The sequence below is a fragment of the Heloderma suspectum genome, chromosome 1, assembly GCF_057233095.1.
Source record: "Heloderma suspectum isolate Gila_16-S chromosome 1, 16-S_ref, whole genome shotgun sequence".
Lineage (NCBI taxonomy): Eukaryota > Metazoa > Chordata > Lepidosauria > Squamata > Helodermatidae > Heloderma > Heloderma suspectum.
The window spans coordinates 127006376-127020821 of NC_139458.1; the positions used below are offsets into that span (position 1 = coordinate 127006376).

The 14446-nt window shown below is 44.0% G+C and overlaps 1 protein-coding gene across 1 annotated transcript in view; it reads right to left on the reverse strand.

The window, feature by feature from the left end:
• MUC2 (mucin 2, oligomeric mucus/gel-forming) overlaps window positions 1-14446 on the reverse strand; it is a 102100-nt gene that overhangs the window by 16861 nt on the left and 70793 nt on the right. Inside the window, exons 37-44 of the mRNA XM_084851535.1 lie at window positions 12557-12615; window positions 11637-11927; window positions 9977-10151; window positions 7220-7467; window positions 4554-4737; window positions 3692-3896; window positions 2440-2618; window positions 1609-1611 (exon numbers count right to left, since the gene is read on the reverse strand). Coding sequence (XP_084707661.1) covers window positions 1609-1611; window positions 2440-2618; window positions 3692-3896; window positions 4554-4737; window positions 7220-7467; window positions 9977-10151; window positions 11637-11927; window positions 12557-12615 — 1344 coding nt within the window. The remainder of the gene's footprint in view (window positions 1-1608; window positions 1612-2439; window positions 2619-3691; window positions 3897-4553; window positions 4738-7219; window positions 7468-9976; window positions 10152-11636; window positions 11928-12556; window positions 12616-14446) is intronic.

Here is a 14446-nt window from a genome sequence, read left to right on the forward strand (position 1 = left end):
AATCCACAACAGAACCAAATGAGCTTGGATTTTCATGGGTCCAACCTGCAGATTCTGCAGCAGACTGGCTTCTCCCCTGTTGGGCGGATTTCGAGGACTTGTGGACCAATTTTTAAACTTTCCTGAATTTCGCGTGAATTTCATTGTAGAAAAAAGGCAAAATTAAAAAAAACAGCCAAAAATGCCCATTTCCCCCATAGGCTAAAGTGTGAAAATGCACATTTCAGTGAATTTGCAGATTTCTGGTGTGAAATTGAGAAATTGTGAATTTACGCAAATGCAAATTTGTGCAAATTTAGAAATTAAAAAATCCGATTCTGTCGATGGGCGGACAATGGAACAAAAGGCACCTGACAATCTGCGAAACAAAGACAGAATGGATTTTACACAATCTGTACACTGCTACAAGTGACAGCCTGGCCCAACCATCTCCATTCATCCCCCTCACTCACCTTGCTTGATAGCTTCCTGCCCTCCAAGTGCATGTGCATGATTTCGCACTTACGTATGCTCAGGGCATTTTCAGATCAATGAAATAAGATCTCACTCTAAGGGATAGTACTTTTTAATTGTTTGATAATAATGTTTTTTTTCAAAAAGAAAAAAAATAGAGTTGCATATTCTAATGGAACCTGATGAGTAGGGGTGAACGAAAGTCACTTACCTTTTCTCGCAGCTTTTTCGCGGTGGGGGGGAGCGCTTCGCTGCTCCCCCCGCGAAGTTCAGGCCGGGGGGGAGGCTTCCCGCCTCGCCCGGCCGCGAACACGAAAGTAAAAAAAAAAAAAAAGTCCCCTGATAGGCTACGTGACGATTCACGTAGCCTATCACGGCTAGATCTGGAAAGTCAGCCGTGATAGGCTACGTGAATCGTCACGTAGCCTATCACGGGTGACTTTAAAAAAAAAAAAAAAAAGCGCGTACGCGAATGGCGGCCCCCATAGGGAGCCGCCATTCCCGTTCCTTATTTGGTCGCTGTAGTCTACGTCAATCTTTACGTAGACTACGGCGAAAATAAGGGCAACGCTATTTGCGTTGCCCTTATTTTCGCCGTAGTCTACGTAAAGATTGACGTAGACTACAGCAACTAAATAAGGAACGCGAATGGCGGCTCCCTATGGGGGCCGCCATTCGCGTACGCGCTTTTTTTTTTTTTAAGTCACCCGTGATAGGCTACGTGACGATTCACGTAGCCTATCACGGCTGACTTTGCAAATCTAGCCGTGATAGGCTACGTGAATCGTCACGTAGCCTATCAGGGGACGGGTTTTTTTTTTTCTTTCATTGCAATGGCGGGGGCGGCAGCCGGTCAAAAGACTGGCTGCCGCTCCCGCCCCGCTCGAACACCGGACGAACCGCCAGCCGGACCCGCCGCCGGGAGGGACATTCAGGGAAGGTAAGTCCCGTCCCGGGGGGGGCGGGGGGCGGGGGGGCGGAGGATTTCTCCCCGAAACTTGTTCGGGGGGCCGAACATGTTGGCGCTCGGCCCCCCGAAGTTTCGGGGAGAAATTCTCCGCCATCCCTACTGATGAGACCACCTATATTAAGAGAGTTCGTAAAACTACTTCAGTAAGCATTTGGAGATGTACCTCTGTCACTAGAGGATTCTACAACCTAAATAACAGAATTAGTACATTTCTATGCTGTTTGTTCAGTGCAAGCAAGTGCTTGGGGTTCATTCATATGAAGCATCTAGTTCCAGAAATCAAATCATATGGTATACTACTCATGTCCTGTGGAAGCTACAGAGAACCATGGGCTGTGCTGTCCACAAAGCCAAGTCATGAGGTGTGCAAAGCCCTGCACCACATCATAACTTCATTGGCACTATGGGTTTTGAGATAAAGCACTCAAGGATAGGATCCAGTCCAGTGTAGGGTCTGTCATGGGGAAATCCAGCCCTCTTGGGCAGTGGATTTCCCCAGAACCACTGGTGCATCCACCAGATTATGTGTGTGTTTTTTCCCTCTGTAAATAGAGCAGATAGAACTGCAGCCACAATTAGTGTATCTTGGGCAAGTTAGGGCCATAAATAGTGTATTTTATGCCATTTGCGGCTGTAAAGTGCTTCATTATACATAAATTGCTGCGGCAGTTTTCTGTATAATAAAACACTTTGCAGCTGCAAATGGTGTAAAATATGCTAATTACGGCTGTAATTTGCCCAAGGTACACTAACTGTGGCTGCAATTGGCATAACTTGCCCTGTTTAAAGAGAAAACAAACCCATGCGAAGTCAGAGGACATGCCAGCAGGGAGAACTAGTCCACTGCAAACTCTGCAGGTCTGATTCCCAGGAATCTGGCCTCATTCGGGTCCATGGTGGATTTCTCCAGCATCTGTAATTCAAGGATGAGTAGCGGGAATCTTTTGTGATCATATGCCCCACAAGTATATAGTCTTCCTAACAGTTACAGATGAATTTTAGAAGTATGCACTTACAACATGAGCCGTTGGTATGCCTTCTCCAGTCAATGCAGGCACCTTGGTCTGCACAGGTTGCTGCGTAGATCTGAAGGCTTGCACATTCCATGTTACGGTCAGGAATTATGCAGCTATCAAATTTGCAAGCTGTATAGAAGCTTTCAGGACTAACAGCTCCATGACATTTCTGGAATACACTAGATGCAAAAAGAAAATATACAGGTGCTGACTGATCCATGCCATGATTCATCAAGGAAATGGTTCACTCTCCATATGCCTCTTACGATAGTATATACAAAAGGCTAGCATTCTCTAAAGCCACCAGAGGGGGTGACACAATTGTCTGTAGATTATGAGTAAGTTCTAAAATGCTGAATAAAAGTTTCTTGTTGTTTAAACAAGAGTCCAGATACTGAGAGTCCAGAGCCATAACAATAACAAGCACAGACGCAGGCGAAAGGTTCATTTGGGTCATTCATTGGCTTGGAGAGTGGGATTTTTGTTTCCAGGCCCCAATCCTTTTTAACTTGCCTCAATTAAAATCAGTTGGACAATGTTAAATCCATATATATGTAAGTGAATTTGAAAAAACATTAGCATCATTATACCTAGCCACCCTATGTACGAGCTGCTTTCCCTATTATAAATATTCAAGAACTTACAGTAGGCTATTGTAAGTGAACATGAATCATCATATACTGAGATCTTTCATCATCTTATTGAATGTGGTTTGCATTAAGATTATCCAGAATTCAGCCAGATTCCATGTTTCTCCTCACTCTTCCCTCCCCACAATTATCTGTCTTGCAATAATACAGTCTGTCCTCAAGTGCCCATGGTGAGAAGCAGCATTTTTATCAGCGCAGTGCTATCAAAAGAGCCCTGTGTTACTGGGGCAACCCAGGTTCAAATCCTCACTCAGCCATAAATATAAAAACGGTATAGTACTTTCTGCCACAAAAATAATAAGTAAATGTGCCCAAGATGCTTATTTGAAAGCAAGCATACCAGTAACTTGCAATTGTGCTACTGGATTAAACACAAGAAGGGGGGGGGGCAGGGATGACAGTTATAAAACTATGTCCTACCCCTGCATATTTGGGGATAGGTTGGTTGCCCCAGAATAACACATGCAGACAATGGGTGAATTTCTAAAACAAAATCACTCAAAAGAGCAGCCAACAGTAGAAAGATTAAACTTTGAGCAATGAGGACCGAACACCTGACTAAACAGAAGCAAGTCCCAAAGGGAAAATAATCTATTATTTACCTTCCCATTATAAGCTCACAGAGTGGAGATGGTTTGCATGGGCCCTGGGGCTGGACGGTTGGTGGCCTCAGAGTTGAGGAGACATGAGGGCACTGGGGCTTGGTGGGATCGTTAACCATCCAGTCATCTGCCATTATTTCACAGGTATCTGCAGTATCTCCGTTGCGCAACATACAGTCATCTGCAGTATTGTTGGTGCATGTGCCTAACATGGACAAAAGGCAGAGGAATTCACACACCAGCGAGCCTTGTGTTCCATTACATTTCTGGATAAACAGTGTGGTGCTGCTGATTGACTGATTTAATAATAACTGTTATTATTTATCACATTTCTATATTGCCCCATAGCCGAAGCTCTCTGGGCGGTTTACAGAAGTTAAAACATTGAAATACAATATACGAAGTTTGAAAGCCATTTACATAGAAGCACACGGACAATATACACAAATAACCTCTAACTAAAAACAACTTTGAAAGTCAGTCATAATATATCATAACTAAAGACACATCCAGGACCAATCAAGACTCATCATGTGCTGCCAAATGCCTGGGACAAGTCTTAACCTCGTGCCAAAAAGAAAATAACAATAACAACACCAACATAACCTCATGACAGATTCACATAATTCGGAGCACAGGCTTTTATAGTGTGTGTGTGTGTGTGTGTGTGTGTGTGATTGCTCACAGGCAAATAATCTCCATAATGGACAAAATAATTTGCACATGGTATCATGTTATTATCACTGTATAAACAGGTTGTATGGATGTAATTTAGAAAGTCCACCCCTTATATTGCACCTATCTTTATCCTGATTTCCTTTTCAGTGTTTCATTTTAGAAGCATAAACAAAATAATGCTTACCACACTGTCCTTGGGTGTTGTTGCCAAATAGCTCATAGGGCATTCCAATAGTGAAAGACAAGCCATTGAAAGTCACATTTACCCGCAACGCAGGAATTTCCACCACGTGGTTTAAACCTGACTCATAAATTTTCACGCCATATTTTTTGAAAGGTAAAGCCACTGTCTGCCCATTCACAAGCACCTATTGTCCAAAGGTGAAAGGATTATACAAATAAGTTGTGTACAACATTTATAATGAAAATGGGTTTCTTTTAAACATACATTTTAAATGTAAAAAGTTGGTGTACCTAAAAGAAAAGGAAAAATGAACAGTTGTAGTCTGTTAGTTGTTTTACTCTTATGGGCCTAATGGATCTATTTATTCAACTAAACAAAATATTAAGCTATCCTGATGTTTTGAAGATGTTTAATGAAGCAATATCTCTGGGTTGTAGTGATCAAATAATTATATACTGCTGACAATACCTTAGCTGCACCCACAAGTTGTTTGTTAATAATTTACACAACATCATCAAAACTGAACAAAGGCATATTGAGCAAAAACTCATTTTAAAACTCTGCACTCTGTGGTTTTAAGTTTTGTGAACCGCCCAGAGAGCTTTGGCTATTGTGTGGTATAGAAATGAAATGAAATAAAAATAAATAAATAAATAATAAAAACCTGACATCAGTGAATTAATTAAATAAATGTCTTTATTTACATTTAGATGGGATAGGAATCTTTGTTTATACAAACAATGCAGAAAACTTTTTAACGTTTTCTCTCTGAGAGAGCAAGCCTATGGCCATTAGGGATGTCAGAGAATTCCACCACAGATCTCGGTGAGGCCGAATGCCAGTGCATTCGGCCCCCCGAAATCTGTGGCGGAAAGGCCTGCCACCCACCCGCCCCCCCCCACGGATCCCCCCCGGGACGAGACTTACCTGGGGCGGATGTTCCGGGCAGCGGCAGCGGCTTCAGCGGCAGCGGCTGGTCTTCCGACCGGCTGCCACCGGCACCATTTGCAGTCTGGAGGTTTTGGGTTTTGTTTTTAAAAGAGACACGTTAGGCTACGTAAAGATTTACGTAGCCTATCACGTCTGGGTTAAAAAAAAAAAAGCATATGCAAATGGCGGCGGCTACAGCCGCCGAAATTTGCGTTCCTTATTTTTGGCCGTCTTAGTCTACGCCAATATTTACGTAGACTATGACAGTGAAAATAAAGGGAAACGCAAATAGCGTAGCGGACACTATTTGCGTCCCTTTTTGATTCGCCGTTTTAGCCTACGTAAATATTTACATAGGCTAAAACGGCGAATCAAAAAGGGACGCAAATAGCGCCCGCTATGCTATTTGCGTTCCCCTTTATTTTCGCCGTCATAGTCTACATAAATATTGACGTAGACTAAGACGGCCAAAAATAAGGAACGCAAATGGCGGCAGCCGTAGCCGCCACCATTTGCATACACGGGGTTTTTTTTATTTTACCCAGAGCCCTCCGCGGCTGGAAATCCGGCTGCAGATGGCTCTGGCGTGGGCCTGGCTGGCTGCTTCGCGGAGCCGCCGCGGAGCACAGCCGGCCGTCGAGGATTCCGGGGGGGAGGAACGGATCGCCTCCCCCCCGTCGAGGATTCTGGGGGGAGGGACGGAACACCTCCCCCCCCACCATGAACATAATCCGTGGAAAGGTAAATGACTTTCGTACATCCCTAATGGCCACTAGACACTGACTGCCCATCTTGTCCGTGCTGCCTTGGAGGCAGCATGGAGAAGCCCCATCCTCCACACTCAGAAGACGAGCACGGAGCGACTGAAAAGGGGCGGGGCTGGGGGCGTTCCGGGGTGGGGAGAGCGGAGCTGCACGTACAACACATCCAATATGTCGTATGGCAGCTTCCTCTCCCACTCAGCCCCCCCGCCACTAGACAGCCGAAAACTGCTGTCTATTGAAAAATAGCAAGGCAGGAGAGGCGTGGAGGGAACGATCCCCCTGTGCTCCTCCTGCCTTGCTTTGGATAGGCAGTCACCTCCGAGGTCGGAGGCGGCTGCCTATCTAGTTGGGATTGTGCCCTAAAGCCACTTTCCCATCTTGGTCCAGATACAAGTTTATATATTGGGGAATCAGATAGATGTATTATTCTAGATATGCTGCCATATTTATGCCATAGGGAAATAAGGTGTGAGGTACTTGGGAGGTACCCTGACTGTGCCAAACAGCCCACTGTAACAGAGTGCATGCTTCGGGAAGAGGGGGAAAGAAGGGAAGGGTGACTCTGATGAACTGCAGAAAGACACAGCAAACTAGCTATGGTAGCAGTGGCAGTTGTATCTGTCTTGCAGTTGACCCAAGAGGAGGGGAGCGTGAGATTACTGGCTCTGGGGCCTGAAGCACTCCCTCAACCAGAAGCAGTGAATATCATCTGCTTGGAGGAAAGGCCTACTCACACTGAGGTTGTACTCCCAACTTGGGAGCAGGGGGACAAGTAATGGGCACAACTTGGAGAGCCCATTGTGAGGAATATGTGTAAGCCATGTTGCATTGTCTATATGGTATGGGAAGAAATTATTAACAACTGTTGATCATCTTCAGTTCTCATTTAGCAAATCCTGAGTGACATCTGGCCAAGTGCGGGTATCCCACTATTGCAACAGTTGTTACAATTTGTAACCACATTACTCATACCTGTACTTTCAAAGGGATCAGTCTGACTGTTGTTATGTGCACTTCCTGGGTCTCATGCTTTACAATAAGCGTACGTGGGCAGGAGACTGATTCCCGTGCATCACAGTGGTAATTATCAATGTACACGCCAAAGTTGTCGACTGTTTTTGTAATCTCTTCCACCAGGGTATAAGTACAATTCCCTTGGAAACTGTAGTAGAGGCCATCAAATGTCACATAATGTGGGTCTCCCCAGCCAGTACAATAACCTTCAGAAAGACAACAGAATTGGCTGAGCTTTTTTCTTTGGCAGCACATAGAAGAATATGAATAAAAACTTGGTAACAGGGAGGGCAAGAGATCCTAATGGCTCTTACATTGGGAATAAAATCACTGCGAAAATCTAGAGACATTTGTCATGGAAACTGCGACGCAGAGTAAAATAATGTCAGCCACACTAGTGGCAATAACGACTCAAGAAACTGAGTCTCCTTCTGTGTTGTATATCAGGTGTGGGCAAAATGCATATCTCCAGATGTGTTGGATTTCAAAGCTCTCCAAACACCCTGCCGCTATGGCCAATGGTTAGGAATACTGGGAGCTGAAGTCCAACTATCTGGAGATCTACTTTCTGCCCACTCCTATTAAATAAAAAAAACACCCAGACTGTAGTGACAGGAGGATAAACAAGTCATTTGTTTCAGTTCACCACCTGCTTATTATCAGGCATTATACGAACTTGCTAAATGTTCTGCTGAAACAAGCAGCCCTGTAAATATTTTCAACTTTTTTCCATTTTAATGTGTGTGTTTTTAACATACATTAATTTGATCCTAGGTTTGAGAAATGCAAAGTTATTTACACATACTTAAAATTAATTAAGAATCTGAAATGTGTCAGACATCAGCTTACGGTAAGCCAAAGAAATGCTACACGTCTACAGTCTAGGATGCATCACCAATTTCCCATCCTTCTGCTGTGATTTACAGACAACAGAGCAGAAAAGCTTGCATGTCTCCAGAGGTGTTCCTTTCTTTACCATTACTTCACATGTTCCTAGGGATGTACGGATTCCCCACTGTCCGTTCCATTGGGGAATCCAAGGGCGGGGGAGGCGATCCATTCCTCCCCCCAGAATCGTCACGGAGTGGCTCCACTTCACGAGGATTCCACAATGCTGAGGGCCGCCCCATTCCGCCATCCGCCTGCCCCAGATTCCCCCCCCCCGTTTTTTTCGGCTCCTTGAACATACGTAAATAATTTCATAATTCCTGCTGAAAAATCCTTTTTGCGTGCCCTCCGTCTCCATAAGAGTAAAGCCCTTCACGGGGATTCCCCACATAACTTCTGGTCACTTGACCTCACCTCACCTCACCTCACCTGTCCTCACTGGAGCTGTCCTGACCTCACCTCACCAGACCTCACTGGACCTGACCTGACTTCACCTCACCTGACCTCCACAGACATTAAACAGAAAAGATGGAGGATTTCCATGGACGACTCAGTCCCAGCAAAAAAAAGCCTTCAGAAAATGCCTCATAAAAAGGGTAAAGCCGTTCACAGTCTTCTTCCTCCATTTCCGATGTACGGAGTTATTTTCGTAACTATTTTCGTAAAATCCTCCATTCAGTGGACAAAAAAAAATGGGTCTGTGTGAGCTCCGGACCGGGTCGACCAGGCCGCCCCGTTCCGAGGAGGATTCTGCGGACTGGCTTTGTCAGAATTCGATCCCATTTCAAATTCGGGCGGAATTCTCTGACATCCCTACATGTTCCAGGGCTAATTCCTGGCCCCAAAAACAGATTCTGGGGCTGAGTCCCAGCTAGAACCCTCTCACTCCATGTTCAACACAAAGAAATGACTAGGGATGTACAAAACACTTACCTTATTCCGCGCCGGGGCATCCGCGGTGGGAGGGAGGCACTCTGTCCCTCCCCCCGGAATCCTCCCCGCCGGCTGGGGCTGGACACAGCCGGAGTTCCGGCCACTGCCAGGCTGCTGCGGCCGCAAATGGTGGCCATTTGCATCCTTGCAGACAGCCGTGATAGGCTACATAAGTATTTACATAGCCTATCACGGCAAAGAGCAGGGATGTAAATGGCGGCCTCTACGCCATTTGCGCCCCTGCTCTTTGCCGTGATAGGCTATGTAAGTATTTACGTAGCCTATCACAGTAAAGGCAGCCATGCAAATGGCTACCATGCGTGGCTACCTTTATTGTGATAGGCTACGTAAATACTTACATAGCCTATCATGGCAAAGAGCAGGGCGCAAATGGCATAGCGGCTGCCATTTGCCTCCCTGCTCTTTGCTGTGATAGGCTGCGTAAATACATAGCCTATCACGGCTGCCTGCAAGGACGCAAATGGCAGCCGCTACGATGGCCGCCATTTGTGGCTGCAGCAGCCTGGCAGCAGCCGGCCGAGAAACCAGCCGGAGCCACCGCCGGAGCCACCGCTGGAGCCGCCGCATCCTCCCCAGGTAAATTCTGTCCCAGGGGGATTCTGTGGGGGGGGTGGGAGGCCATCCTGCCACAGATTCCGGGGGGCCGGATTCTAAAGAATCCGGCCTCACTGGAGTCCATGACGGAATTCTCTGACATCCCTAGAAATGACACAAAAGATCTAACTGCAGCTTTAAGACCAAAAAACACACTTCTACAGGCATGCAAAAGGAGACATGGAAGGACATCTAATACCACTATGTGTACAGAACATCAACTTTCCCCTCTCAAAAGGGGTCCTTTAAGAGAACATCAAATAGACTGTATATACTCACAGTCACATTCCCAGTGCCAGCAGCATTTATCCTTGTCAAACACCTGCACAGGGGCAAGCCCATTGGAACATTGGGGCTTTGGTGGCGGATCACACACTACAGGAATCACCTTCCACACGTCATCTGAAATACAGATTCCCTGGACACATTCACACAGCCACCATGGCTTTCCTGGCTGTAATGTGAGAGAGAAAATATATGACACTTCAAATAGAAGAAGAACATTCATCATGTCCAAACATATATTAATGAATTGGAAGAATAACCAACAGATTCCCAAGTCAATCCATGTCTTTGGAATTTACTAAATTTTGATTACTTGAAATAATGCAGCTGATGGACTGAAGACTATATCCAGTGATATTCCACATAGCTTTAACTACAGTTTTCCAGTACATTGCAACAGACCTGATAACCCACCAAATTCAGATAAAAGTAGAATTATTTTTGTTACATCTCAAAACTCATCAGAATTAAGAGCTTAAGAACATATGCACAGCCATGCTGAATCAAACCAAAAGCCTATTTAGTCCCCACAGTGGCCAACCAGATGCCCATGGGAAACCCACAAGCAGAACAAACAACAACACCCTCCTGTTTGTGTTCCCCAGTAACTGGCATACAGAAGCATCCTGCCTCTGATACTGGAGTTGGCATAGAGCCATCAGAACTAGTAGCCATTGATAGCCTTATCCTCCAGGAATTGGTCTAATCCCCTTTTAAAGCTGTCCAAGTTGGTGGCCATCACTATAACTTGTGATAACAAATTCCATAGTTTAACTATGTGTTGTGTCAAGAAATGCTTCATTTACTCTGTTCTGTATCTCCCACCATTCAGCTTCATGGGGTGACCCCAGGTTGGTTCTAGTATTATGAGAGAGAAACTTATCCCTGTCCACTTCCTCCATACCATAAGTAATTTTATACATTTCTCTCATCTCTAGCCTTACTCACAATTTTTCTAAATTAAACAGCCCCAAACATTGTAACCTTTCTTCAAAGATCCAGTCCCTTGATCATTTGATTGCCCCTTTCTCTACCTTTTCCACCTCCACAGTCCACATTATTATTTTTTGAGGTGCAGCGACCAGAACTGTGCACAGTATTCCAACTGTGGTCACACCATAGATTTGTATAGGAGCATAGGCAGTTTTATTTTCAGTTCCTTTTCTAATTATACCCAACATGGAATTTGCCTTTTTTTTATGGCAGATGCACACTGGACCTGTATTTTCATCAAGGTATCCACTACATCCCCAAAATCTCTTTCTTAGTCAGTGTGAATTAAAGTTTGACTTAATTGTGAAAATTAACTTCAAAAATTCGAATTATTCTTGTACATTTTGCTTGAAAGGGATGACTTACCATTTGTATTTAAACTTGCAATTTAAATAAGTGCTGATTCAAATGTGAACACGCCCCTTTCAGTCTAAAGAAACTATACAAAATGCATTCTGATGAGTAGATTAGGGGCTTGACACTGAATTTCTGAATGAGAAATGTGTTGAATAAATAATGCATACATAATGGAGAGAACTTTCCTTTCAGGAGCTCTTACTTAAATCCTGAATTTGTTTTAAACTAGAGGGTTGATATTGAAGCAGAAAAACATTCCAAATGAATTAGAATGCTCAGTTTAAAAAAATAAAAAGTTTCTAACCGGAACAGTCCCACATGGTTTGAGTGTTGAAGGATAAGACGTTACAGGTGTAGAACTTTCTGTAAGTATACTTGGAGGCATTGTAGCATTTGTAGATGGCACGGTTGTGGCTGTAGTTGGCGCAGTTGGGGCTGTAGTTGGCACGGTTGTGGTTGCAGGTGTACAGTCCCAATAGTGAAACTCTACTTCACACCAGTGTGAACAATTGGCAAGAAAACACACATCTCTGTGACTTCCCATCTCTATTGTTTCACCTAGATTTTGAAAGACAGGTGTTAACATAGGTTGTAACTGGAAATACAGATGAACTTGTTTGTGTTAATATACACAACCAAGGAGACATTTGGGCTGCTTTCTGATGAGTTACAGCTTTTCGGGTGCCTTCAGATTAAGGTCCGGTGAAACTATCTGTTAGAATTCTGCTGAACAATCTGCCACCTGAAATTCCAGGACTGGATTTCTGCAGAAATCCTGCTAGTTAGCAGATTCCATTATTTATTTATGTTATTTATAATAACATCTAAACCTGCATTTTCCTCTCATATGGAGACATTCAAGGTGATTAATAAAAACATACAGAACTAAATAAAATACATTCAATTAAAATATAACAAATGCAACAGAAACAGAGAAACAATAAACTAAAGCTAAAACAGCATTAAAAGAATCTGAAAAGCAACTCCCCCTTTGCACAGTCCAGGGCTAAGAATAGGGATGGGTAGATTAGTGTATTTCAGGTTCATGTCCATTTGCATGTTTTCATTCATATGTGCATGCTGTCCCATTTCTGCATTACTCTGTGATTTTTTTAAAAATCTGCACACACAAAATTGTATTGAAATATATATATTTAATGTATTTCTCACAACTACTTATTTCTAAACAAATTTTCTATCGAAGTATGCATATTTTATCCTTACAATATGGATTTTGGTATCTTTTTTGGTATCTTTTTGAGCCAAGAACTGTGTCACAAAATCTGGAGAAGTATGAAATGCAAAAGTTAACTGCGTCCCAATTAGCACTTTGATCCACAAAGAATGAATTCCTCAAGCATCCCTAACTAGGCCTTCTCTAAAGACTACTGCATAGCTCCTCATGCCCAAATTCAGTGGAACTGTGTTGAATTTCAGTAGGTCTTCTTCACTGAAAGTCTATCACAAGTTCTAACCAGAAAAAAAAGTTGCTGCTGAAATTTGGCAATTCTAAGTTTAGATGACACACATGCAGGACAAAGCAAAATGATAAAACTTGTAGACATAACTTGCTACAAAATAAATCCCAGACTGACATTACTGACCTGAAATAAATAGTGTTTGCTTTCAAAATAAACAAAATATTGTTTGAAAAAATATACCCAAAATGTGCTATTAATTATTGTATTAGGTTGTATTAGTTTTCTTATATTTTCCAGCTTTTGCACTTCAGCCATAAAAGCTGATACATTATTTATGTGCATAGATGTTTGTGTTTATTAAAGTAAAGCTGAAATGTTCCTGATTTCAGCATCTGGAGCTTTAAAAAGTTAAATGTGTACTAAAATTGCAGCATTCAGCGTTGCTGCAACTGAACAAACAACAATTTAAAGCAAACAAAGCAAAAGATGTTACCGGAGAAAACTCCTCTAAATTCATAATGCTGCTCTGGTATCCGTGGCGCTATTTCACAGAGACATCCAAGTAAATGGGATTTAATCACTATAATGGCGCAATCCTGTGAGGATAGTCAGCGGCCTCCGATCTCAGAGGCTGCGGAGTATCCAGTGCAGGGAGGCTAGACCACTGTGGCAATTGTTGCCTCTGCTTTCTAGCCGCCCTGCTAGATGGGCAATTTCACCCATCTAGCAGTGGCACCTTGGAGGGGGAAGGAAGGAGGCTGGGGTGGCCATAGGAAAAGTTGTATGGCCACAGCCCCAGTCTCCTCCCCTCCCTGCCCCCAGGAAGGTCCCCGTTTTCCCATTTCCACATTCTGTATCCAAGCATGGAGACATAGGCAGAGCTGTGCTGGCTATGAGGAGGAGGGGGAGGGGGAGGGGAGTGTGGTTTCTGGGGGACATAGGATTGCTCCCTAAATCACTTTTGCTTCATTTTGGTAGCCCCTTTTCAGATGCTAAGTCTCCAAGTAACGAACGTGCATGAGACAGAGGGGAAAGTTTCAAGAACAGATCCCTCTTGCAAACCTAATGTATGTGTGCTCACTACCAGGGTAGGCATGATGGGGCACCTGCTGAGGACCTACATCCCAGCAGGGGTCCACTTATGAGTGCCCCCTCAACTTGCTCCTCCTCTTCACCATTTCAGCCTGCTTGTTTACCTGCCCCTTGCTCTGGCCCAGACAATGGTGGTGGTGAGAAGGAGGAGCAGCAGATGCCACGGCCTACTTGCTCACTGGCTCTCTGCCTGTCAGGCAAGCTAGTGATAGCACTGTGGAGAAAGGGGGTGAGGATCAATAGGAGCTGGAGACAATGGCAATGAGAAGAAGAGGGCCATGGAGGGTATTTTTCCCAAAGGCCTTCAAAAACCTGAACCTGACACTGGTGAGAACTGATCTCATGCATGTACAAACTGAACACACAAGGGCTCTGTACATGCCATCAGGAACCCTACAAAAAGGAAAAAGCTGGTACGTGATTGTGCAGACAAGCCTGCATGCATTTAGGATCTGTTCTCACATTCATTCTACTGAATAAACATGGGGTGGAGTGGAGCCTAACAACATGATCTTGCTCTGCCCATGTCCATTTAGTATACATGGATTTGTCCTCTGAAGAGAAATTCAACAAACCACAATTGGCAATCAATTCAATGAAG